Source organism: Centropristis striata, chromosome 1 (genome assembly GCF_030273125.1).
Source record: "Centropristis striata isolate RG_2023a ecotype Rhode Island chromosome 1, C.striata_1.0, whole genome shotgun sequence".
Lineage (NCBI taxonomy): Eukaryota > Metazoa > Chordata > Actinopteri > Perciformes > Serranidae > Centropristis > Centropristis striata.
Window position 1 is genome coordinate 30909662 of NC_081517.1, and position 27697 is coordinate 30937358.

The 27697-nt window shown below is 41.0% G+C and overlaps 1 protein-coding gene across 1 annotated transcript; it reads right to left on the reverse strand.

The window, feature by feature from the left end:
- klhl5 (kelch-like family member 5) lies at positions 1–27697 on the reverse strand. The gene is made up of 13 exons (XM_059338077.1): positions 26993–27697; positions 22682–22870; positions 17626–17762; positions 16414–16610; positions 14738–14950; positions 10177–10363; positions 8769–8993; positions 8112–8187; positions 7681–7767; positions 6346–6420; positions 5851–5988; positions 5485–5656; positions 1–3273 (listed from the first exon to the last, which is right to left on the reverse strand). The coding sequence occupies exons 1-13, from the start codon at positions 27586–27588 to the stop codon at positions 3217–3219; spliced, it is 2349 nt and encodes a 782-aa protein (XP_059194060.1). The 5' UTR covers positions 27589–27697; the 3' UTR covers positions 1–3216.

Genomic DNA, 27697 nt, shown 5'->3' on the forward strand with positions numbered 1-27697 from the left:
TTAAATCACATCTTGACTTTAATGTATAAAAGACCAATAACAGCATATTACAGCAGCATATATTGTACATACATCATTATTATTGTAAAAGAGGAGGCGTAATAATAGTTCTGGTACAAAAAGAGGAGATGAGCAGCTGTACCATTTCTCACCGTCATTTTATTACATTTCTTTTTCATCTCCATTCATGGTACAAAAAGAAACGCACAATAACACATGATAGATTTAGTGGGCACTGTAAAATATACAGCATAATGCATAAGACTACATACAGATTTTATATTTTTCTACATAATATACAGGAAATATATAGTTTGATTTGGAATGTCTGTCTTTATTTTTAACCTCTGACTGAAATCAAACTCTCTGACTACCTCTACACAGTGGAGGTGACACACTTCTTTTGCTCTGATCTAAAGAGAATTACTCTCTAAATAAACAGCAGGCATGTTTAAAGGAGAAGAAAATAGAATAATGCAGCAGTGCATTAGGCTTGAATAAACATCAGCTCAGCAGTGGGGAATCGCCAGCCTGCACCGTCTCTGCTCTTTAGATGTCATGCCGGCAAATCTGGGAGGCTTTTCAATCTTCACTGGCTCCTGGGGTACTTGGCTTTCAGCTGTGTGGTTAAGTGTGTCTTTGTGCAAGTGTGTATGTGAGTGTGTGATATGTCCGTGTGTGTTGGTGAAGTGCATCCTGGGGGCTACATTAGCTCTAGATCTGTCAGTTCAGACAGGATGCCTGCTTTGCCTCTCACTGTCAGGAGTTTGCTTTCTGTACACTAAACACACACACACGTACACACACACACACACACACACACACACACACATTGAGCCACACGGTGGAAACACACAATTAAGTATCCAGCATAAAATGATCATGACGTGTGTCAGTAGTGAACCTGCAGTCAGCATCTTTGTATTTTTGAGGTTTCTTGACATGTAAGTTGACAAATAAAAACACATGAGGTTGTCTTACAGGATTCATTTTCTAGTAACGTCTCATACTTTGTCGGCAGCGGCATCAAATCTAATAACGCTTTGAACTAGACATCAAACAAAACGTCGGCACCGGCTAAATCAACGTTATTAAATTCATGGTCTCGTTATATGGCCTGTTGTTCATTTTGTCTGGGTATCCAATTCTGCTTTAATACGTAGTGGTGCGTGGATCTGTGTGTGTGTGTGTAGTGATGAAATGGGAAAATGGGGATGAAGAGAAAGCAGCAGGGAATTGAAGATGTGGAGAAGGGAAGGGAGAAGATTCTCATTTGAGATAAAAATATACTCTTGCAATCTCTGAACACACACACACACACACTGAGGAAACGGGAAAAAGAGGGAGGTAGGACAGAAAACTGACCCTGTATAAAACCAAGCCTGTAAATAGCTGACCCTGTGCTCAGTGGGAAATTGAAAACAAAATTTCCCTACAGGGATCAACAAAGGGCCACAGTTGCTCTTATTATTATTACTCAGGTTATAAACCTAATAACAGTGCTTAAAGGGAAACTTCGGTATTTTCAATCTGGATCCTATTTCCCTTGTTTTTGTGTCCAAGTGAAAAATTGGGAGAACAATTTTTTGAAATTGGTCCAGCATTGAGGAAGAGTGCTGCAACTGCCAGCTGCAAACGAGCTGCAAGGGCCATTGCACAGCCCCAGTGCAACGTTACGTGTTTGTTTTTGCCACTGACAGGCTCAGATTGTTACTTTTAGAAATTCTCAGAGAAATAAAACATTTTTCTTTAGATTTGACTTGATCCAGTTTGTTATTGTGTCCAACCAAGCTTTACTCAAGGAGAAGTCTCGCTCTGAAATCTAAATATCGAGCTGCAGCAGGTCAAACTCTTTCCTCTGTGGGCAGAGGGCCACAGCATCCACAGGAACACAAAGTCTCTCAAACTTTGTGGCCTTCCAGCAGCTGGATCACTTTCCTCTGCCTGTTCTCTCTCTCTCTCCCTCTCTCTCTCTCCTTGTGGCCTCTTGAATTTCTTCATCCCTAACTCTAGCTGAAATTAATATGAGAAGGCATCGAATTCGAAGACCTTTTCCCCATTGTCGAAATCCTGTAAATATTCAACTATGACATAGAAAAGGTTTCAGATAACGAGATTTCAGAACAAGACCTCTCCATCTTTCCATAATGTTGTCAGACACTAATAATAAAATTCTGAGCCTGTCAGGATAAAAAAACTGTGACGATGACTCACGATTCCCTTGGCTGCAACCAATTTCAAAAATTGTTGTTCCCATTAGTCAGTTTGGAAGATTAGTCACACCGAAGTTGTGCTTTAATGGATCTCAATTATGTGAACAATGGCAAAGAGAAAAAGAAAAAAAAGTTCTTGCTGCTGTAGTTAGTAAAAATCACAGTATACTGTATGCTTTAGATGTGAGCTGATGCAACATGGAAGACATACACAGAGAAATATTACATAAAAGCATGATGATATGTTTTTTGACTGAAAGAATAAAGAGCGTCACAGTTTCTTACAGTATGGCTGTTCATAAGTTGTGCTGATTATGTCAAAAGTATTTCTTTCATCTGTCAGCAGGCGAGGAAGCGAGAGAAAGAGGAGAGCAACTCGCCAACTGCAGCATAAAATAATAGGGAATATATTAAAAATAGCATCAATGCACACTATCATATATTGTTAGGAGAACAGAGAGCGTAAAATGATGAGGCACCTCAACAGTCATGACAATCTCTCCCTGTCTCTCTCACCTTTCTGTCAGCAGAAATAGAAGCTGAAAGCAACCATGTAGGTGTACGTGTATATGTGTGTGTGACCCAACATGTCTACAGGAACAAAATAATAGGTGAGGAAAAAAAAGAAGCTGCAAGACAGGTGATCTGTCGTAGTCAGGTAAGCACTGCAGGTTCCTCGTCTTAATGGGTGTCGGTGCATTTCTGTGGCAGGAGTTATCAGGTGAAGTTCAAATATGAAAACATCATCTGAAACCTGTCACACGATTGCACCCTTACCTAGCCGTAAACATTAAAATGAATGATAGGCAGTCGTTATGGAGAGTTAAATCCGACTTTGCCGAAGTGTAAAACCTTAAGTGCGTTCACTTCCCAGTGTTGGTCACATGCTGGCAGGCAGATGGGTTTTTCTTGATGTGACTTAAGGGAGCATGTCTGCGGTGACAAAGAGGATCTCTGAGTCACATTATCCACAATCCGACACAGGATGTTGGTGTTTGTGTTTTCAGAGTCTGACGGCAACCACACAAGCTCCTGCCCTTCCCAGACACAGAGGTGCTACCTGGAAGGAAAGAAAAAAGAAAGCAATGGATACTGGATACACAACTGGATACTAAACAGGTGCAGTGATGGATTTGTCTCGATCTATTAATCAGTCACTTTCAAGTAACAACCTCGAAAATCTCTGTTTTGTTCTCCTTGTTAGAACCTGTGGGGATAAGTGGTAAGTTGATTTAAAAGATTACATATTCCTGTTTGGGCTTGACAGAATTCTATTACATTACATTACAGCATGTTTTGTAAACATATCTGATACTGTCAAACCTTGAAAACTAAAGTCCCTAAAGCTGTAGTTTGGGACTTTTATATATAAATGAACATACGTTACAAGACGGGAGACAAAAGTTCTGCACTACAGGTTTAAAATAGCTATAATCACTATGTCATTATAGCAATGGCTCAAATGGTCGCATGTAATGTTTAATAATCGCGTGTAGTGATAAAAAAGAAAATTCTTGCAAGACTCTGCAGCTCCCTTTTACTTTATGGAGCTTTATAGCGAGTTTCAGCTTTTAGTCTTCTAGCCCGCAGCGAAACGGCTCTGACAAACCCACTGCACACTGCCTGCTCAGCACCAAATCGTGGACAAACAGTTAGTGACTAACTGGTGAACATAAAGGAGCATTTAACAGAACCTTATATTTTCCCACAGGTGTTTAGGTAAGGCCAAATACCCTTACACTTATCAGGTAGCAGCTTGTTTCAAGGGCCCAAAAATTGCAAGTTTAAAGTGCTCAGATAAAATTGAAATTAGAACATCCATCTTTTTTTCCATGACCACTGGCCAACTTCTTCTGCTGATAACGATCATGTTACTGAGTTGGGAAGTTCATGAACATCTACTATACTAGAGCTCAGTTTGCCCTAATAGGGGAAGGGATATTAAATTTGTACAAAATTGATATTTGGTGCATCACTAGGAAGGCATCACACATGCTGCATTCTGAATGGCATCATTTTTTTTCTTTTTACCTTTCTTCTTTTTACCTTTTGTAATTAACTGCAACTACTACAAAGTACGTACTGTTGCATACAGTATATATACATTTGGGACATGCTTCTTTGTTATAAAGCAACATTGAATTTTAACCTCCTTCCTCATGTATCCATCCCAGCTTCTGTCAACAAGCCCTCATCTGTCTTTCTTAGCTGCCCAGTTAATGGAACGTATCTTCCGCTGCCCAGAGAATTAAAGGTCAGAACAGCCAGAAAAGCATGCTGGCTTGCATACTGCAAATGGGACCAGACATCCTGGTATTTTTGACATACTGCATTTGACATACTATGTATTGGGACATGCTAAATCTTTTTCTGGCATACTAAATAGTATGGTAGAATGGGAATTGGAACGCACCCCGAGTTCAGCACAGCAGGGGGTGACGATAATCCTTTGGCTCTAAGGGGAGCTGTGTGTCTTTGGTGGTTGTCTCGTCCTGTTAGTTTTTGTAGCCACTGCTTCTACACTGATAGTCAAAGCTGTCTGTCAGTCTCCTAATTTATAAAACATGAACTCACCACCCACATATCTGTTTTGGAACTAAAGAGATTGACAGATTTGTGCTAAAGCAAGCAGTGGAAGTGTTGCTACCAGGACAGGACAGACAACGCATCCACTGGTTTGTCTGTTTACATTTCTGACAATGAACAGAGGACACATTTAACGGTCTCAAAATGTCCCCTCACATCTCAGTTTGTCCTTCTCCCTCTGTGTGAGTTTGAATGTTCTCTGTATTCTGTATCCGCCCATCTATGCCCCTCTTGTTCTCAGCATGGTGTGCGTCTCCAAAATAGAAGCTTTCCAGTGACTTTGTTGGAAATCCTCTGGGGCTATGCAGGAGACGAGGTATAAACTGAAGTGTGATAGACTTGTGGTGAGTGAGATGATTTAACTTTGGAAAAAAAATAGTCCCCTTCTTTACCCTACAGCTACAACGGCAAGGACAATATTAGCATGAGGAAAACACACATTTACATAACAATGAAAACATGCCAAGATACATAGGAGAGGAGCTGTAGGAAGGTCAAACTGTGACCGTGTGTGTTTATATAACAACATTATTGGTGTACATCATGATTTATTACTTGTTTTTAGTGAGCTACGCTCCATGCGTGTATGTATACTACACAAGAAAAGAGCTTATTAAATTATACAGACTCTTTCCTTCCAAAGATATAAACTGCATTTATGTCTGTTGCATTTGTGTGTGTGTACCTGTGTCCACTCGTTCGTCTGAGGGTCGTAAGCTTCTACAGTACTGAGATACACCTGCCCGTCATAACCACCAACGGCGTAGAGACGGTCGCCAAGGAGACAAACACCGACGGCATCTCTGCTGATGCTCATGGGGGCAACTGCCGTCCACACATCTGTCTGAGGATCATACCTATACATGCACAACACACACAACATACAAAGTGAGAAATTAAATTAACATAAGGTGGTTTCATATGTATAAATAACCAAAGTAGGTGAATAAAAGGTATAAAAAAAAACTATATCAAATACATAATAAATCACATAAAAACAGTATTTTTACATTACACAAAAAACCCACACACCTAGTACAAACAGACTCACCTCTCTACACAGTCACTTAGCCGGGATGAAAGGGATGAGGCTGGAGCATCATGACCTCCTATGGCGTACAGGAAGCTATGCCATGTGGCCACACCCACGCCTCCACGTCGTTTAGCCATCGGAGCACACCCGCTCCACCTGCAGATGGAGGTTGTAAACAACAGTGAGAAAAATAGAAAAAAAATGACTTTCACACATTCTCCAACAATGAGAAAAATCATAAAAATGTGGCAATTCAAATTCCTCCAAAAAGGAGATTATTTTCTGTGAACTAATAAGAAATCCGTCTCAGCCCTTCAAGTGAAGAACACAATGAAACAGAAGCTATTTGAGTCTAGTCTAGTCTAACTGAGAGGGTTCCTGAGAGGGTTAGCTGTCTCCTTTGATCCGTGGGTAAATAACCTTAAAAGCAGAGAGGTACAGAAGTACAGCAGGCAGAAAATAAAGCAGGAGACAGCAATTAATTCTGGTCAAATGAAGTCCTTTTTCCCTGACCTGTTGGTGTGTGGGTCGAAACACTCCACTGAACGCAGGCAGGATGAACCATCACGACCTCCAACTGCATACAATCTGAGGAAGACAACAGATCGTGTTACCCCTCTGGACACACACACACACACACACACACACACACACAAACACACAAACACCTGCCACACAAAACACTGTGCACATTTCAGGACTTTGAGAGTCCCTTTTCAATTTAGTGACACTGGAACAGATGGTCCAAGGGTGTCTTTATGTGTGTGTGCTTTGCCAGATTTGGGGACAAAGTGAGGTGAGCAAAATCAATCAACCAAAACTCTTGAGGGCATCACAACCCAGAGCAGTCACTCAGTCTGTGTGTGTGTGTGTGTAGACACATGCATGGATGTGGAGTTGGGAGAGCGAAGAAAGAAGTGCATCAGAACCAGTCAAGCAAGTAATGAGTTCCATCAGGCAAAGAGCCCAGGGACTACAACACATACATGCACTCAGAAATGCAGGCAGCCGCGCACACACACGCACACTACTGCTGGGCATGCTTAGCACAAATCAGTTGTTTCTGTATTAATTAGCATCTAAAAAGCCATGAGGCACTGAATAATAAAAAACAACGGTGCAATATTGCAATTATAACTTGTACTGTCGGCTGCAGAAGAACTCAAGGGCAAGTGAGGAGATTAAAGCCCCGAAGTTATCAAATCCCACTATTAATATGTGCATTTGTGCACGACTGACTGCGTGAGCGTTTGTGTGTGATGTGCGACTGTGTCACCTTTTCCATTACTGTTTGATGCTGCAGTGTGTCGTGCAGGAAAGCACAGCAGTTACATCAACATAACCTTACATTACCTTTGTTCCCCTCATCTGCCAAACAATCAGCCAATGTGAAGCTCTAACAATGTTCTCACACAACAAAGTCGTTTTTTCCCCTCTACAAAAAAAGGATTAGTACTTCCTGCAGGACCAAAACTGAGCAGTAGATTTTGCTTATTAATTGGCTATTCAATCTAGTATTCAATGTCTATGTACTATACTGAGGTGGGTGGTGCAGTAACTCTATGTGAACAGTAATACAACTTAAATGACAGTTTGTTTAAGTACAGTGAGGCAATTCTTGTGTAATTGCTACTAAAAATATGTTAAATTGCATCAATTTCATTGACACTAGTATCCAAATTAACTTGCAATAAGTGCATAAGGCATCCATAAGAACAGCTGCAAGACGTCTCAAACAACCGACTAAAAGCATTTTACATATTACACTGCATTTGCTTAAATTTAATCTTTAAATGAGATATATGTAGTGTGTAATGTGTGAAGCAATACCTGAGTGGATTTACTTACTTGCCATTGAGTACAGCTACTCCGACCGTGCTTCTGGGTGTAGCCATACTTGCAACAAAGCTCCACTGGCGAGCTTGGGGGTCCCATCTAGTAAAAATATTGTAAACAACTTCTAGTGTCTATGGAAGCCAGAAAAGGCTGTGATTCAGTACTTTTCATTTCCTCTGATTTTATTTAATACAATTCAATACAAATTTTGTTATCTCCAGATCTTGAGAAAAATATCATGTTATCTCAGGAAAACGTGTATTTCCAGAAAATGCAGTTAAAAAAAAATTATGAGTAATGAAATATACATTGCAGTTAAGAGATATGATTTTCACATTAATGCATCTTTCAGCAGTGACATGTCTTTTCAAAAACAGTTACCACAAGATGTAAGTAAGAATATCGTTGTTTTTTTATTGTGAGTGAATACAATGGTTTCTCACCTTTCCACTGTGCTGAGGTAGCTCCAGCCATCATGTCCTCCTACTGCGTACATGGGCCCCTCCAGGACAGCTACACCTGCAATACACAACCACATGTGCATGATTAATTCATGGCAACTTACCAAAACATTATCAGCTTGGACATGCTCATAGAGCCACATATGTTTAGGACGAGAGTGTGAGCTTGTATTGTGTGTGCAAACACACCCTGGACATCAGGCATGCAGAGTTAGCAGCATGTTGACACCTCCATACTCAGGGGATTTATTTGCCAGAACATCTGTGGTGCCAGATGTGTGTTTGAATCTCCCTTCAAACACATGCACATATTTAAAAAAAACACCAGCACAGCACGCCTTATCCAATTTTGTCATCGTAATATTAGACTTGACTGTCCTCAAACAAGATGAGACAGATTCAGTTTGTGAAAGTGCTCTTAAGCATGACACTGCAGCACTTACTGATGAAGTGCTGTCCTGTAGCTGAAACTGATCTTTGACCTCACTGTGTTAGAAGCAAAAAGACATTTTTTTAACAAGATCACCATACTCAATATAATTCTTCTTAAAATAGCTGCCCTAACAGACCTTTCAGAGCCTGTTTCAGCTTGTGAGCAGATGTGAGTAGATGACATTTCTATTCAAACAAAGAGCTCACCTAAGCCATGCCTGTGTGTGGACATGGGAGGCATGACGCTCCAGGTCTTGCTGTGCGGGTTGTAACACTCCACAGTGTTGAGGGTCTTGAGTCCATCTCGGCCGCCCACTACATAGAGACGGCCGTCAAGGACAGCTACACCAAACTGTAGTCTGCGACCACTCATGGTGGCAACCTGCCTCCACGTATCCCGACGCAGACAGTACTGCTCAATACTGGTAGCACCTGGACAAAACAAGAGAACATTTAAAATACAACTGCAGCCCTTGATATGCTGTAATTTTGCACTTCTGGTATACCTGACCAGGATATAGAGACTCTAGATATACGGTCAAGGTAGGACTATACAAATACAAATACAATACAAATTAAATTTCTGGTAAACTCAGGAGCCCTCTTTTATTATGATCTACACTTATATCTTCTCATAATTACTAGATACAGGAAAGTTATTCCATGAAGACATAATTAAGAGAAGATGTCTGTGATTTTAAATTATACATTGTGCTCGTCCAATAGCTTTCTAAGGGTCACAGGGGGTGAAACAAATATTTATTTTTATTATCGTTTACTCCGACTATTGTTTTCATTTATATCAATTGTCATTAAATATCAGAGAATAGTGAAAAATGCCCATCACTATTTCCTATTATTTCAAATCAATTAAATCAATTATTTGTCTAATCAGCAGATAATTTAGGCCTTTTTTATCTTGATTTTTTGTTGATTGATTAAGTCACTAATTGTTGCAGCTCTATCTAAGATGCTGACCACAAAATCACAATGTCCCTGGTTAATTTATGTCTTGTCAGCTCTCTACTGTGTACTACTGAATAATTAACTGAATAATGATAAAACATACACAAACTACAATAACAGAGAGTATACTCTATATACTACATATATATGGGACATATAAACAACAACAACCTACATAACAGAGTGAAGAAACACTGTGCACCGGGGCTCACTAGTTTGGTGAAAATAAAAATAACATGGATTCACATTCACTAACTAAACCCAGTTGAACATCTATAGAAACAATCTATAGAACTAAAAAGATTTTGGACCAATGTGTAAAACGATGCTCTCCACCAGCATCTCCGTAAAATCTTGAAATCTATATAAAATGTATTGTTTATTGTTTTTTATTTCAGTCTGCTGTACTCAGGTCTCTCTTGTAAAATCACAATGAGGTTACCTGTTTAAATTAAGGTTATTTATTTAAATGAGGGAATATCTTGAGAAGAAATTATGTATAAAGAGAACAGAGTTCCACAGTCTTGGCAAGGAGCATTGAAGCTGTGTTCGAGGCTTGTCATGGACTGACTCAAAACCAAGACACTTAATGTTGTTCTTGTAAAGTAACGTCTGGTTGTGTGTGAATACATGCAAGTGACTGTTCTACCTTTTGTTGCGTCCATGCCCCCTACGGCGAACATGGCCCCAACAGTGGCTTTGCGGGGCCGGGTGCGAGGACTCTGAAGCAGGGGCTGGCGCTGGGGCAAGAGGTGATACTTCATCCCCTCCATGAGCAGCCGCTGGCACTCCATACTGTCCCGGAGCAGAGGGTTGGACTCCAGGTCTGCCAAGAACTACACACATGAACACACACACAGGGAGATGTGACAACTGCTATCAACAAGCAGTTAAACGAATGCAGAGTATTTCTGTGTACCGCATGTGTGGGTTACGATGTTATCACTGATTGTGGAGGTCTGAGGGTTTGAAAGAAAGCTGTTCACTCATTGATTGAGAGATTAGATCAGACCCGCAGCCATTACTGCTAACACACATCCACAAGAGCACGCACACACTAATCATCAGACACACTAGAGGACTAATCTGCCCTCAGCATCTCATCAGCTGTCTAGTCCATACCCTCTAACCTCATCTATGATCACACACACATACACACACACACATAGAGACAGCCGGGGCAGCATGAAGCACTTCAATCAAGGAGTCTGTTCCTTAAAATACATCCACAGGAAATCACTGCCTGTGTGAGACTGAAGTTTTCCCTGAAGGCAAGAAAGCAAGAATTACATGATTTACATTTAGATAGATGTGTATTTGTGTGTGTTTGTGTACGGGTGTGTGCTAACAGATGGAAAGAAGTAGAGTTCAAGACTTTTTATGAAAAATCATTTGAAGTTTCCAGACTGTGTATACCTGCACATATATGTGAGGGTGTGTGTGTTTGTGTGTGTGGTGTGTGGGTGTGTGTGGGTATTGACTGAAGAGAAGTCAGTAGGGAGGACGTTCAGAAATGGTTGCTAAGATTCGATCATGGAGAACAAGTATAATAAAGGATATTTGAGGAAAAAAAAAAATCCAAATTAATATTTGCACCCTCTTTTTTCCTATGTGCTGTCCGCCGGCACAAAAAGAAAGATTCGGCCCAAATAATTCAATTTGGGCACAGAATATAAAATCAATTTTCCTAGCCAGACGTGGAGAGTGTAAAGCAAGCATGGTAAATGGATAAGCAGCTTACACGCCAGGGTGAATCCACGCTTCCATTGCACACAATCACCGAGGGACAAATTAGGGTGAACCCTATTTCGGCAATCATTTGTGTGTGTGTGTGTGTGTGTGTGTGTGTGTGTTTGTGATAAAGAAGGACACAGAGATAGAAAACCATGTTTGTCCTCTTCTGCGCTATTTATCCATCATGCTGTGAAGGATTGAATGTGGAGGGCGAGATAAGACCAGATCCTGCAGGCGTCCCACCTTCTCCTCTCTGTCCTCTCTACCTCACAGTGGGAAGAGGGAAACTATTCCTTCCCTCTCTGTTTCGACATGGACTTTGTCCACTTATGACAAACACATTGAGCTGAAACTATTAGTCAATTAATAGATCAGTTGATTGATGGATAATGTATCTGTAAATATTTTTACTCTCTTTTAATGTTATTTAAGTCATTTTAGATGGATAAATGTCAGTCTGTTGGTTGCTCACATTCTTGGTCCCCAGAGGCTGAAGCATAGAGGCAATGGTCCCCTTACCTTTCCTCAGGCACCATCGTGAGGTTCATATTTGTGAAGTATTGGAATGAATGCCATTAAATTTAGTAGATATCCATGGTTTACACAGAATGAAACCTATTCACTTTGATGTTTCTGACTTTTCCTCTATCCCCATCATAAGGTCAAAAGTTTACTTTTTTGGGAAAATGCAAAACTTTTGACAACCCCATCAGCCTCAGCTGAACTTTACGTTTAGCACAATTTGCAAATATTAGCATGCTACTTAACAAAACTGATGCATATTGTTAACATGAGACCTGCTATACATAAGCATGCTAGCATGGTTGTCGACTCTTGCACTCATTTCCAACCAAAATCAGCACATATATATGGGTTTTTAAATGTCAGAAAACCTGCTAAAAATAGGCAACAGGTTCATTGATTTATATATTTTTCAGTTTTTTCTAGTGCTACATTTGACTTTATGAACACATCGGAAAACAGGGTTAGTTAATATGAGAGGCAGCATGAAGACAAAGCAAAAAACATTTTTTGGAAATCTGTCAAACCATTTGGCTAAAAAGTGTGTTTTCTTATCATATATTTAGTCTTGCAAATACTGTTTTTGCAGTAGACTACAATATATATTAGGAAAACACAGTAGTCCAATGTGCCCAAAGACTAAATATTGTATAGTAACTAACAAGTTCATCACGTATGTAGTGCAAAAAATATTTTGTAAGTAAAAAACATTTAATAAACACAATGTTATTTTCCCTAATTTCCCCCAAATCCTGAATTTGAAGATTAATAGTGTGATTTTTCATGTGATCTAAAAATATCAGCGTTCTGTTCAAAGTACTGTTATTAATAGATATTTGTTCACAGTATGTCCGTGCCAAAGACTTTGAATCAGAACAAATGTTGTGATATCTGTGATATCTTTCCATATCATACTAAACACAGTATTTGAGCACAAATGGGTTAACCATTCTCTGCTATTTTTGAGACCCTAACCTAATGATTAATTGAGAAAGTCAGTGGATGTATCAATGTTCATTGTTGACGAACACACACCCACAAACACTTACTGCCCTGTCAATCTGTTTGGTGCCCAGTGTCCAATTTACAGCCCACAGATGCTTTTCTGAGAAGATTAGACAGAGTGTGTGTGTGTGTGTGTGTGTGTGTGAGAGAGAGAGAGAGAGAGAGAGAGAGAGAGAGAGAGAGAGAGAGAGAGACAGTGGTAATGGGGAGAAGGGATTAAAGGTATTAATTTGGTGTATTGACATCCTCTTGATGAGTAATCGCATGGCGGCCTGGATAGAGAGCCGACTAATTGGTTGATGAATATCGATCAGTTGTCTGTGTGAGGTTTATACCTCGTTTTATTGGCAGGTCACAGCTCACCAGGTTGCTGAATGTTGATTAATTTATCAGTTCAGCATGTTGGTGTTGGTGGTGTTAATATACTGTTGTTGAATCAAACGTCAGCTCTGCTTGTCTTGCTTCTGCTCTCTCGGCTCTAGTGCTATTCTACTGCTTTACCTCTCCGCCATCCATCTTCTCGGCTGATTACATGTTACAGCTACTTGTGATTTCAGCTGACCGGGGCAAAGTCGTATATCTGAGGTGTTCATACTGAATATCGCACAAGTGCAAACCTGGGAGATGTATAGGCACAGGCAGAGGAGATGGAAAGAGCAGCGGGGGCCACAAGGGGAGTTTTATCTCTACAGTTTCTTCATATATAGTAAGGGAAATGACTGATGAGGGAGATGAAGAGAACAGATAATTTAGCTGCAGTTAAAAGAGATATCACACTTAATTATGTTTAAAACAAGTATGTGTGTGTGTGTGTGTGTGTGTTTGTGTGTGCATCCAACGCCCGAGGCAGTAACTGAGACTCTGCCTAGCATATAAACTTCCCAGTATCCCATTACCAGTCAAAATACTCTGCTGCACAAACTAGGACAAGGAGAGAGGGAGAGATGTATGCACAGACTCCGATACACACAAACACAACAAACACACACATGACAGAGTAACGGTTGTGATCTACAATTAGCAGTAATGATTATAGTCCCTCTAATTGCCTAAAGAGGATAGAGACAGAGAGACGAACTGGAGCCAAGAGGAGGTGGAGGAGAGGGTGGAGGGAGAGAGAATGGGACAAATTGACCATGAAAAAAGAAAAGCAGATCATCCGGAGGAAGACTGATACAAACTCTTTTTCATAATTTGCTGTAACAGATATTAGGATATGAAAACTTTGGCTAAACTTCTACAATATTTATGTGGAAAAGTTTTAGCTTCAGAATGTTTCTTATATTGATGCCACACACCAAGAAAAATTAGAACAATCTCTCACACAGCAGATAACTAATGTGCTATTTTTAGTAAATGTAATTCATTTTTTACTACTCAGCAATATACGGATTCATTATTACCCATTTAACTGATTTAAGTGTGTGAGAGAACAGGAAAGAGACAGAGGAAAAATTAAATAAATGGAGTAACAAAGAGCGAGAAACCTGATAACGTAGTTGCCATTTTATTACTACATGATCGCCCATAAAGTTGGAATAAAATGTTTTTGACCCCTTTCGATGAATGATTGTGACAATGTGATTTATTATTGACAGATAAAGTGTGTATCTTCTCAAAACTTTATCAATCAATCTCTTCTAAACATATCAAAATAAAAATGATTCCACAATTAACAGAGGATTGTGTCTGAAAACAAAATTATTCCAACTTTATGGCCGATCATGTATTATTAATAAGGATGTACTAAAAAATTTTGTAAAAAAAAACATCAAATCAGTATTGGTGCAGATACCAACCTTACAAGATATTCATCGATACATCAACTGTGATATTTTAAGTTAGTTTAAGGGCAAACTGAAAATCTGAATAAAAAAGCTGGACGAAAACGCACCAATTAGCATTATAAAATAATTGTGACATGTGACTGAGGTATGTGCAGCTCTTACCTGTGGCTGCAGCAGTGGCAGTCGGATGTGAGCCAGCAGCAAGGGTAGGTGACGCTGTCGTGTGTCGGCATCATGGCGGACCCACGTTAGCAAAGAGGTTACCACGGTTTCCTCATCTGGCACGTTTACATCGTCAGACGTGAGCAGCCTCTCCATCTCCTCCACTGGGAGTAACAGGAACTCCTGGCCTCCTACCACCTCTAAAAAGTGTTCCTGGTGCACAGAGAGAGGAAATGGTTATAAGAGTAGAGAAGGAAAGAGGCAGATTAGTCTCACAAGAGGAAAGATGAATGAATAATGAATCACAGATGAAAAAAGGAATAAGAGGAGAAAAAAACCATAGGAAGATATGTGTGGAGAGGGGAATGGGATGAAGGGGTTGAAGATAGAAGAAGATAGAATAAAAAGGAAGGAAATGAGGGCTTGAGAAAGGTCACAGCAAGATGGATGAAAAGCTAGAGAGAAAAAAAAGCTTGGATGAGAAAAGGTTGGAATGATTAGTTGGTATGAGATAGGGAGGTTACTTTAGAAGTACAGAGCAGGGCTGCAGCAAACAATCATTTTCTTTTCATGCACAATTTAACAGTTTTGTATTGTGTGTATGTCAAAAATAAATAATTACTAGACTATATCACAAAGACAATCCTCACCAATAAGCTTAACCCAGAAATACAAAAGTGAAACAATAATCCTGATCTCAATATTGACGATAATAATTGTGAATATGATTTTTTTCCATAATCGAGCAACCCTAAAACATAGAAAATACAAAATACAACCATGTTGTCTTATTATGCAGAGTAATTGTGTCAACTGTGACAATAAGGAAGATGATGACAATGGTTGTTGTTGTTGAACTGTGTCTGTGTAGTTTGCTATAGCTATTGTCATTTGTCTTTTTTAATGTATTTATTTATTTTGAGGTAGTATTACCTGTGGCAATTAAAAAAGAGGAAGAAAACATCAACACAACACGTAAATGTGACCGTATTCCTGCATAAATGACACATTCAAGAATGAAAAAAACAAAAACAATATTGACTTCTCTCTCTACAGGCTATTGTATAGCTCTCACACATTGTCTGTAATAATCCTGTGAGCTGTGTATAATGTGTGTGTGAGTGAATTACAGACGCAGACAGAAAGTCACACCCAGATAAAACCACCTCTACGACATAATTACCACAGATTAAAGTTCAACAATAATCCACTTATAGAGAGAGAAAGAAAGAGAAGAACAGTGACACTGATAGAGAGGAGGGGGGGGGGAGGCATGTTAAGACAGGAGAGAACAAGAAAAGAAAAAGAATAATCAAGGCGATGGAGGAGCTATTTCACAGTAACCATAGCAACCCTGTGCTGAAAACAGCCATTGTGGCAATAATGGTGTGTGGCGCGTTGTGAACGAGGAACCAATTTGTTACCAAGAATAACACCAAGGTTGGAAAATGGTCAAAGCCTGACTGAGGAAAACTGTACAGAGGTAGATAGGGATAGTTGTGAAAGAGAAAGAAGCTCAATTACTGATCTCAATTAATTGTTTAAACCTAAACATCACCTGTGGTCTACCTGAATCTGCACCATCACTTTTTAAAGCAGTTGTTTTTCTCATGGTGGCACTACAATCTCTGGAGGTTTGAACCACAAGGTATGAGATGAACTCGCCGTTTACCCACCATGGTGTAGGCGTGAGCGGCCCTGTGCAGGTCATTGCAGCCCTGAGCGTCGGCGTAGGAGCGGATACCCAGACAGTTTGAGGGGTGGAGCTGCTTCATGAGGAACGAACAGCAGGCCTGAACCACTGACTGCAACTGCAGCAGGCAGGAAGCTGACAGGAGAGACTCGATGGTGTCCTCCCTCAACTCTAGACGGCCTGAGAGACAAAGAAGGGCAGATGAAGAAGATAGAAGACACTTGATTTGCAACACAGGAAGATGTCACAAAAGGCCTGCACATTTTCTCAATAGCTGCTCCTTGTAAACTGATTATTTACTGTTATAGATAAGATTAGTGCCTTGAATGCAGGGATGCATATGGTACAAATGCCTGACAGCAGTAAAGATAACCAAGTGCACAAACTGGTTGACTCCATCATTTAAGTGGATGCTTTGTTGTTGACACATATGTCCAGTTTCGCAGTAAGCCTCGACCGCATCAATAAGTTTAGCTGCAAAGTTGTCAGCTGTGTATTTGCCTAGCACACTGTATTAGTGGGACAGCCAATTTAACCTGCCAGTCCTCATTGATACTGTGGCAATTAATTGTCACATAGCTCTATGTTGTTGGAACGAGCTCGGCTCATTTGTTCTTACAGAAGATGCACATATTGAAAAATGGTTCCCAAATAATTATTTAATTGTTAAATAGTTACCTAATAAATCTCCTAAAAGAGGGGTACCAAATTAAATGGTAATTTCTTTATATTTTAATGCCGTTGGTGCAGGCCAAAGTCTTATGCATTATTCAATTGTAAAAATGTGTATATTAAATACAGCATCAAATAAGAAGTTTAAGTTAACTTAAATGTGCATCAAAGCTTACGAAAGTCTATGGCCTGGTGCCTTAACCTCTTAATTTTGCCAACTTTAAATCTGGTATCAAGTTTCTCTAGCTAGGCTAGCTTTTGATATTTCTTCAGCCTCCCATTTCCACTTGGGTCCTCGCTGCACTCTGACAAAAAAATATCATATTAATAAATGCTCATTAAGTATGAGTAATGTTGGTAGGCTAGGCTCAAAATAAGGTTAGCGACTCTATTCCAACATTTCTTCTCTTTTTTTGGACAACAATGGCTCTTTCTTCAGTAAAGGCTGTTGACCCCTGTCCTAAAACATAATGGTATGTTATTTTTGCCTGACAATATGTACTGATCTTTCTTTTTTGGATACCTGTGTATGCATACTGCACCAGGACCCACAATGCATCAGGGTCCACTCCCTCCATTTTCACCTCGTCCTGCTTGGCCTCCCTCACATCACTGGTGAACATGGCCGCAAAGTAGTCCGACACGGATGAGAGGACCAGTCTGTGAGGGGAGAGAGTGTCAGGCATCAGTCAGAGAGGAGGGACAGCTGTAATGGAGGAACAGTGTACTTTGACCTTGCTGACAAGATGAGTCTGGCCTGACAGGGAAAAGATGCAGAACAGAGAGGTCTGGAAATGATGACACAGCCAAACAACGCACAACATTATCATCCTGTAAATAAAGCTATTTATTACAGAGTAGGTACACATGCGAGCGACATTAAAGGAAAGTGCTTGTTGGATGATAAAACTGTGAATGAAGCCCCCTTCTCCAACAATTTTTCCAGCGTCAGAACTTGGGGGGCTGCATCCAACAAATTCTTTACAAAACCGGCAACTTAGCATTCAGGCTCACTTCACGCAGTAATTGGCCAGCTGTGCAGAGGTGAAAATGAAAGCAGTAGGGATGCCACGATGAGAACATTTTCCCACCAAGTATATGCACTTTAATTATTACTGCAGTAGACATAAAAGAAAAATCCTGCACGAATGGGGATTAAAATCCCCCATTAGTGCATTTAATATTAAAATCACCTAATTTATTTTGAAAGAAATCAATTTCCTCTGAATGGCATGATCATCGTCAACTTGTTTCTCTGAAGAGATGCGATTAGAGGCAGAAGAAAACTGTGCAAACAACAGCCTGGCATAGGCCTTAGGCATTTCCAGATGTTTGTATATCATGAGCATATTGAGGATAAAGAGCTCAGATGTTTAAATGCTTGATAGTCAAACTGCAGAGAAGCATGTTATCCCTAAATATCAGTAAGAAGAAACAAGTTTTTAATATTAATTTAGGTTTTAGCTACTTTAGAAGACCTCTAAATTACTTGAAACTAAATGTGTATTTGAAAAATAAGCTAAAAGAAGAATATACACACAGGTGCCGTGAGGGCCCAAAGGATTCCTCACATTAACACACTTTAAAAATGCATTTACACATTTCCTGTTTTTCTTTTTTTTTTAACAAGGTTGCAATCTTAAGCAAATGACGGCCTAAAGGGATACTTTTTGAGATTGGGTTGTATGAGGTATAGTCAGTGTATTATCCACATGGCTCGTTATTTCAAAAAACTATGACAGTTTTACACAGAATTCATAAAAGCGTCCACGAAACAATATAAAAGAAGACACAGCCCCTGCCAGATGAAGTCCTGGCATGCACTATAAAGGATATGCCAATCCCTGCAGCAGGAGAGGAGATTATTCAATTCACTGCATGTGTCAATCACAGCAGCTGAGTTCATGGAGGAGAGAGAAAAGAGAGAAAGAAAGAGGAATATGCTTAATGTAAGGTCAATGTAAAATTTAGAGGCAAGAGAGTCAGAGAGAAAAGATGTGTCGCATAATGAGTCGCAAGCCAGAGGAAGGACAGAAAGGAATTATCTTAAGGTCATTTGTAGAAAAGACAGTTAATTAATTCCCCACTGCAACAATCCATTACCCTTTCATGTCACTGTGAAGTTAAACACACACACACCACACATACATCCAAACATCAAGGTATTAAAAGGTAGCAGAAAGTACTTGTTATTTATTAGTTCATGGGCAGTGTTTTTCACTCTCTGCTCTTGGAGATGTCATTTGTAAATGAGGTGGTGACTATCTAATGGATGCTAATGACAGTTACATGTAAAGCAGTCCTCCAGGTCACTGCAAGGTTAATTATTTTTAATGTCCTGATCTAAATATGGATGGCGATAACACGATATCTCTCCCATTAGACCTGTCCGGTAGATTTTAACATGTTAAAATGGTTTTATGTGTTTACAATTTTCTTTCCTCCACTGTTGTGTGTGCTTTTTGACCTCATGGTCAACAGACTCGGATATGAATGTGTTAGTACTGAATGTGTGTGTTATGCACATGTGTATAATCTCATTACGGAGTGTGACACTGTGACCGTGACAGATAGCCTGAAGCCGAGAAAGTGGTGTGTGTGTGTGTGTGTGTGTGTGTGTGTGTGTTTTACAGAAAAAGATGTCAAAATACACTATAGTCAGCAGGAAGTTCCTCTGCCAGTATTCCAGAAGGGTATCTCTTTCTTATATCTTTTTCTCTCTGACACACATACACATACACACACACACAGTATTTCTACCCCTTAATATTTCATGTGTGTATCTGTCTGACTTGCAGTGAGCGACACAGGCTTGTGTGTATACAGTTCTGGGTTATTTACACACAACTGCACCTTGCAGCTGACAGAGAAATGGCAGGCAGTGTGTCACTCTGCAATGGAAAGAGCACAAAGAAGACAAAATGCCAGAGTGAAGAGAGCAGGAAACAGACGAGTTGGACTCAGGAAAGAAGGGTGAGCTGGAAACTGAACACTATGTCTGTTTGTGTTTGAGTGTGGATGTGCTGACTGGTTCCAACAGAGAGTGGAAAACAACAGGAGGGCTGGTAGGAGAGACTTACTCAGCTTTTGTGACTTTCCTCCACATATGCTCAAAAATAAAACTAGTGGATAAGTACGTGTTTTAGCCACATTAATGCCGTGGCTCTATGGATGGTAGTATCAGTTTGTCTGTGTCTCAGTCAATCAGTCTCCACTGTTTTTCAGACAAACACATCCACATCCAGCATGCTTTTCTGCCTATTGTGCCTCTCAATGAAGAAGTATGTCTCAATTGTAAGAGAACTGCATGCAACAGTACATTCTCTGTAAGGGCAGCTGGAGGATGTATGAAAAGAAAAAAGAAGACCTATGCAATTTGTGACACAGCTCTGGTTTTCTTGCTTACTAAAAACAGAACAAAACCATAGTATGCACATAATGGGCCCCAGATGGATACATATTGATTAAAACAATGGTTCACAGAACTTTCTGAACTCAAGGTATATTACCTCGAATAAGTTAAGGTAGCACTCATACAGAGGTGTCCACTTGGGGGTACAAAAATAGCTTTGTAACATAATGTATTTGTATAGAGCACTGCCCAAGAGACAAACGGTATAATTATGCTCTACTTTTTTAAAAGCACATATAGAGCTTGAGCTCTGCTGAATGTGCGCTGCTTGCAACAAAGTCCACAAGAAATATGCAGCCCTACACAGTACAAGTGGCCTATTCAGCATGTACGGTGCGTTTGTTTGTGTGTACATGTAAGACAGAGAGAAAGACGGAGTGAAAGAGGGTGTATGTTTTGCTCCCAGAAAAGCTTTTTTATCCTACACATACAATAAATCAATTGCTAACAAAACACCCACTTTGAAACATCTTACTCCCACCCCCTTTGCAAGTACACACACTCAACACACACGCACACATACACTTCTTCGGATGCCAACACACTCTTTCACATACACCATTAGGATTCTCGTACAGCAGGGTCTTTTGTTTGTCACCATCTGTGCCTGGAGGACTAAATCAAATGAGGCAGAGGAAGAAGGCAGTGAGAGAAAAGGAGGCTTTCTGCTGGTGGAGGACCGCTCTTCTGTCTCATCCTGGTGCAGATGGACCCTGCTGCTGCACCCGTGGCCTCATGCCCAGAGAGCAACAGCCACAGAGCAGCAGCATAGTGGAGGCTATGAGGTGGGTGACAGGCACGTGTGTGTGTGTGTGTGTGTGTGTGTGAGTGTGTGTGTGTGTGTGTGTGTGTGTGTGTGTGTGAGATGCATGATTCAGAGGCTCAGTTGACTATGTGTGGTACAGACAGACCACAAAAACAGGGACTTTTTTGAGCGTGACTGCTATTGAGTGTGTGTGTGTGTGTGTGTGTGTGTTTGTGTGTGTGTGCATGCGTGCGTGACTGAAAGATTCTTTCCAAACAGTATCCTGTGTGTGCAGTATGTGTCACCATGTGTGCTTTTGCGTGTTTGTGTACAGACACATGTTCATAGTGATGTAAGTGTCTTCATTGCATGCAAGTGTGCATGTGTGCAAAGTAAAAACTTTGATGTACATGTTGGACTCAGGGCTGCAACTGACAATTCATTTTTTAAGCGATTAATTATTTTTCCAATTAATTTGATAAATTGTTAAATGTCATCAAATACTGAGAAATGTGCATAACAATTTCTGATTTCCCTAAGAGACATCTTTACATTGCTCTTTTGGGCCAAGATATACCATTTTCTGTACTCTTTTCAACTGGCAATAATTTGATTTCCAAAATAGTTGCATATTAATACTCTGTTAACTGACTAATCTAATACCTCACAAGCTCTAGATGGATTCATGATTCAGGTGTGAGTGTGTTTGCAGTTGTCAGTATCTTGTATACAGAGTAAGTATGTTTGTGTGTTAACATTTATAGTGTACATGCTTCACAAAAGGGGAAGTGGACAAAATAAACATGCCACAAAAATAAATAATATTTTTGTATGGTAAGGTTAAAAACAGCTTTAGAAAACTACTTTTGTTTAATTCACTAACTAAAATTACGTAAAAAGACCTTTTTGATGACTACAGTTGTTATCGAATGTTTCATTCTGCCACTATAACGCAGGTATTAAACGGGTTCTTTTTTTACATTTGTGAAACACACGAATCATGTATAGTGCTAAAATAAGCAGTTAAATAGTTTAATTAACTACAATCTTGATAAATCAATTAACACCTTTAGTCATTTAGCAACAAAAATTGACAAACTAACTGGTTGCAGCTTTTCAGATGTAAAGATTAATGCTTTTTCTGTTTCATATAGTTGGAAATTGAATAGAAACAGGATTTTGACCGTAGGTCAGACTAAACAGCCAATTTAAACACAGCACCTTGGCTCCAGGAATTTAGGGATATGGGAATTTTTTATTTCTTTATTGTTTTTGGCTCGAACAATAAATATAATAATCTGAAATCTAAATGATAGATAATGCCAAAACAATTAGTTGCAGCCATGAGGACATTCATCTATTCAACATCTCCATCTTTGTTCTGCATGTTTGTGCAACATTTTAGTGTCTCTTTGCTCCTACCTGTGTGCAGGTATCCGTCTCTCTCCAGCCACCAGTATGACATCACACAGCTGGCGGGACCTCAGGTAACCCTCCATCTTGCGGAAGGTGACGTCTGCGTGGGACAGAGCTGTGAACATACACTCCTCTGGACATGCACATGGCTCCATCGACACACATGAGGACAGTGTAGCGCTGCTGTTAGACGTCCTGTGCAAAGAAAAGCATTCACACAAACACACGGACAAACAGAGACAAAGAGAAGGAGACAGGAGCTTTGAGTGCATGTGTTGGTGCTGATTCTCTTTTGTTCAAGACAAAGAGACAGATGTGTGAAGAGAGCTACACCAGCTGCTCAGTGTCATCTTTTTCTTTGTGCCATTCCCTCACATGTATTCACTCTCTCCTTCACTTCTCAACAGGGTTACTGTATGTCGCCAGAAGCAGACAAAAGCTCTTTAATGGTCCAATTATTAGGAGTAAATGGCCAGATAAATTTAGCCCACTTAAAAGAGAAGCTGCCAATTAAATAGCTGCGGGAGCCAAACCCATAGGATGTGCAGTAATTTACTCGGCTCCCTAATGGCAACCCCATTTCCTTGTATCTATACCAACAACCAGAAATGAAGCAGTGTTTTGGGCCAGGATGGCTTCAACATTCCTTATTCACTGGTGGAAGTGTTGCAGCCCAGGGCTGTTATGTCTTATTCTTTCTGTCTGAGCTGATGAGCTGTGAGTATGCAGGTTGGTGTGTGCATGTGTGTTCATCAAAGACAAGCAGGAAGTATAGCTACCCTGTGAATTATCAGCAATCATGGCTCCCAAACCAGCATTTAATTTATGAGAGCCTGGGCTGTACTTCCATTTTTAATTTAACAGCAAAAGTGGCAGGACTGGCCCTACAGCACAAAGAGATTAGAAATGAACTGATACTCCAAGGATGATATCATTTCGACTCGACAGTTAAAGAGAAATCACACTCTTTTAGGGATGTGTCTACGGCCTGCAATTTCACTGTTTTGGTTCCCTATTTAATGCAAAAAAGAAATAGTGGAGCATTTAGCAGCTAAGTAACCTGATATTTTTCTCAGCAGTGGGTAAAGACCAAAAACAGAGCTTGTCTGTTAGCTATAAACTGCACACATTTTCTAGTTTCATGCATCTGAAATGTGAGAAATGGAGGATGTTCTTTGTCTGAATGTCTTTGGATTTTTGGACTGTTGGTCTGATAAAACATCAAGTTTTTAGATGTCACCATGGGCTCTGAGAAAACACAGGGCATGTTTCACCATTTTCTGATATTTTATGGACAAAACAATAAATTGTTTAACCAAGAAAAAGAAAGAAAAGAAGAAAAATAATGGGCAGCTTAATCAATAATGAAAATAATTGTTGCAGCCCTGTTAGGTAGCCATGCAGAAACACGACTCCAAATGAATGCTAATGTTTCTGCATGTCTGCTGGAATGTCATTTACAGCTTCTTACTGCTGCTCCCAAGTAACCAAACAAAAATCAGCTATTGCGGATTTAAAGCATTTTCTGGAAAAATTGTGATTTGGGGCTTTAGAAATTAAATGCACTTGACCTGAATTTAATATAATCTCAAACACTGAGAAGAAAAGTTATAAGAAAATGCTGGTGTACAAGGCATTCACAGCACATGCACACATTCGGGTTTGTGTGTGCTGCTTCTGCTGCTGATATGCTACAGCAGGAGTCATCTTCCCTCTGCCTATGTCCTCTAGTCCTCTATATCCGTCTCCCGTCCTCACTTTTATATCTCAGGCTAATCTCATCCATCACTCACTTCATTCCCCCTCATCCCATCATCCCAACATCCATCTTTGCCTGACTTCTCTCTCTTCCCTATCCTAATCTAACCCTCCAAGGAGGCTTTTTGGCTAGCTTTCCAGTCCTCCTAATGTTTGTGTGTGTGTGTGTGTGTATGTGTGTGTTTGTGTGTGTATATGTAGACGAATGGCGTGGTTAAATACTGCCAGAGGAGATGGCTTTGAAGTGGGGTAACGCTGCCTTCCAGTCCCCTTAATTGAGCCTGGCAGGGACTCAACATTGACAGAAAGAGAAACACAGGGAGAGAGAGAGAGAGAGAGAGAGAGAGAGAAAGAGAGAGAGACACATACAGACAGACAGACAGACAGACAGACAGAGGGAGAGAGTCTAGGGCGAATCAACACCATGCAGCCTGATTTTTTAAACCCCTGCACCAGGCAAGGACACTCACACCACTGTCATTCAGTGTATCTCTCCCTGCCTCTCTCTCTTTCACACAAACGTACATTAGCACGCACACTCCCTGGTGATTAACTATCTAGCCTGATTAGCCTGTAGGCTAACAGCTAATGCAAATGAAACTTGGTTCTGTAAGCTGATATACGATGTGATCATACAGCCAGCCTGGTCACATGTTACCCCCTCCGTGACACACATACAAACGCTTTTGTTTCCCAACACATTAGAAAGAGGAAAAGAAAGAGGGCAAATGAATGGACAAGGGTGGGCAAGGATGAACATGGGACGAAGGGAGAGAGAGAGTGAGTAAGAGAGGCACACCAGGATTAAAGGGGGGAAAAAGCTGGGTGGGGTGAGAAAGTAAAAGGGAGAGGAGGAGATCAGTGGAGTCGAGCCGAGCCACCACTCTGGGATTCAGTATGCGTCCCTTCCCATGATCCCACTTGGGATTCTGCCACTCGTGTTCTTGGAGTATCATACTGTACACAGGAGCTCTCAGAGGGAGGGGGTGAATTGCATACAGAAACACACGGGCACACACATATCACAAAACATACATGCACAGAGCTGCACATGTATGCTGCAGAAACTAATATCTGTGTTGGTATGGCAACCATGACATTTGCAGGGACCTGGCTATATCCATGCACATGCACAAGACATGCTCAAATTCTGTTCAGGTTAATATCATAATTCCTTCTTTGCCTATGCTAATGAGGGTGGTGTGTGTGAACGTGTGCATTACTATTAAACAGAAGTAATTTTCTGTATAAGCGCTGCCAGACTCCCATCATCACTGAAGATGTGACAGCAAGCCTTGCATAACAAAAGATATTTTTAAAACCATGTTCCTCTCTCTTTCTGTCTCTTTATCTCTTACACACACAATCATACACATCTGCATCGAAAACAAATGGGGTTTAGAATGAGAGCGCATCAGACAATCCATTTTAAAAAATACATCAGCTACTGCTCCCACTGAAAGCTGTTTTAAAGTGTGCGTGTGTATGTGTGTGTTTGTGTGTTTGTGTGCGTGTGTGCGCGTTTCCTATGAATCATTTATATTTTCTGATGCGTGTCTTGGGAACACACTGTATAATAGGAGGCTTTCAAATGCATCATTATGCCAGTATAGTAAACACACACACACACACATACACACAGTCTGAATTTCTCCCTTTACTACATCACATTTACTGCTGCATCATAATAAAAACATACATTTGGGAGAGGAGTTATGATGCCCTAATTGCTTTGTTTTGCTGTCTCCATGGCAACTATTAATTAAACGCCTTTTCACAGGACAGCAGCTGGACAGCCCCGACAAGGCAACACACTCCATCATGCATGTGCACACAAGCATGCACACACTGAGCACTGAGGATTGTGAGTAAGAGAGAATCACTCACTAAAGACAAAACAATGTAAATGTCAAGTGCAGTATGATGCTACATGCGGAGCTCGGCCCTGGAGTCTATTGTTAATTTGACTCTGAAAATCCCACATTCACAAGAGAGAGTGGGATTGTGTTTGTGTCTTCTGACAGACTGGTTAGTGGAAGCTCATTAGGAGGTTGAGGGGAGAAATCAGTGTACCACATGCTGTCCCAAAGGTACTCAGCCTTCATTTTCTCTCTCCGTCTCCCGCTTTATATCTGTATGTAATGAGAGGTCCTCCACAGCTGCATATTGTCTGGCCTGCCTCTTCCTCAGAGATTGTCACATTTAGCTTTCTGTATATTCAGGAGGGGCATAGTTTCCACCTGCCAATAATGACGATTATAACAGTAAAGGGACAAAACGTAATGCCAACTAGATAACCAATTCACTACAGTTTATAACAATAACATGGTGTTTATATGAGATAAAGCAGGATGATTCATCAAATCAGCCGTTAAAACCCTCATTTGCTTTTCTTTATCCTAACTGTAAAAGCTAACGCAACCGGTGAAAATGCTCTTTACTTGCCTTAACTTTTCAGGAGTGTGTGTGTTTTGTGAATTTCACCGACTTTATTGTGCGCAATTTTTGCTCTACAACTTTTAGCCACAAGTTCCCGACGCTCAGACCTCCCCCTCCTACCTGCAGGAGCTGGAGTCGGTCTCCGGGTGGTTATCCTCGGTGCCCGACGCTGCCGGTGCCGCCGCCTCCTCCTCAGCCCCGGTATGAACGGGCTGCTCGAGCACCAGCTGAGGGACCGGGGCCTCGCCGGGGGGCTCCATGCTCGTCAGCGGACGGGAGCGACGATGAGGCGGCGGGGACACCCAGGACAGCGCCGCGGCAGGGCTCCTACACTCTGGCTGGCTGAAGGAGCGGGGGCAGGAGCTCCCCGTCGCTCCCACTGCCGCTCCCCCCGGACCGCCCCGACTCCCCGCCGGATCAGCAAACTTTCTGTTGCTGCCGTTACACAGGTTAGACCCAGCGCTGCCGCTGGACACCAGCCCGCCGTGACCCCCGGAGCTGGGGTTTGCACTGGCTGAATTCGAGTTGCTACAGCCGCTAACTGACGGTCCTTCTCCGGAGCTGCTGCCCGCTCTCCTCCCGGAAAAGTAGTCTCCAAGCGGCGGGGAGTGAGGCGGAGGGACCGCGGGGTGACCGAACCACCTCCATCGGATACGGAGGATCTGCTTCACATCGAACTCCTTCCGCGAGGAAGAGCCCGAGCCGCTACTCGACATTCCAGGGCTCGACACGAGGAAATGGCGGGGGAGAGCCCGTGCCGCTCTGCCGTTAAAGCTGCACACTGTACTGCACGCGCGTCTCTCCTGGCAACCGCACGCCCGTTAA

Coding starts and splice junctions, on each gene's coding strand:
- klhl5 (XM_059338077.1), bottom strand. CDS start 27,588: ATGTCGAGTAGCGGCTCGGGCTCTTCCTCGCGGAAGGAGTTCGATGTG. Junction 5,989..6,345: donor TTCGACCCACACACCAACAG/GTCAGGGAAAAA, acceptor CTCCATCTGCAG/GTGGAGCGGGTGTGCTCCGA. Junction 5,657..5,850: donor CTAAGTGACTGTGTAGAGAG/GTGAGTCTGTTT, acceptor GTGCATGTATAG/GTATGATCCTCAGACAGATG.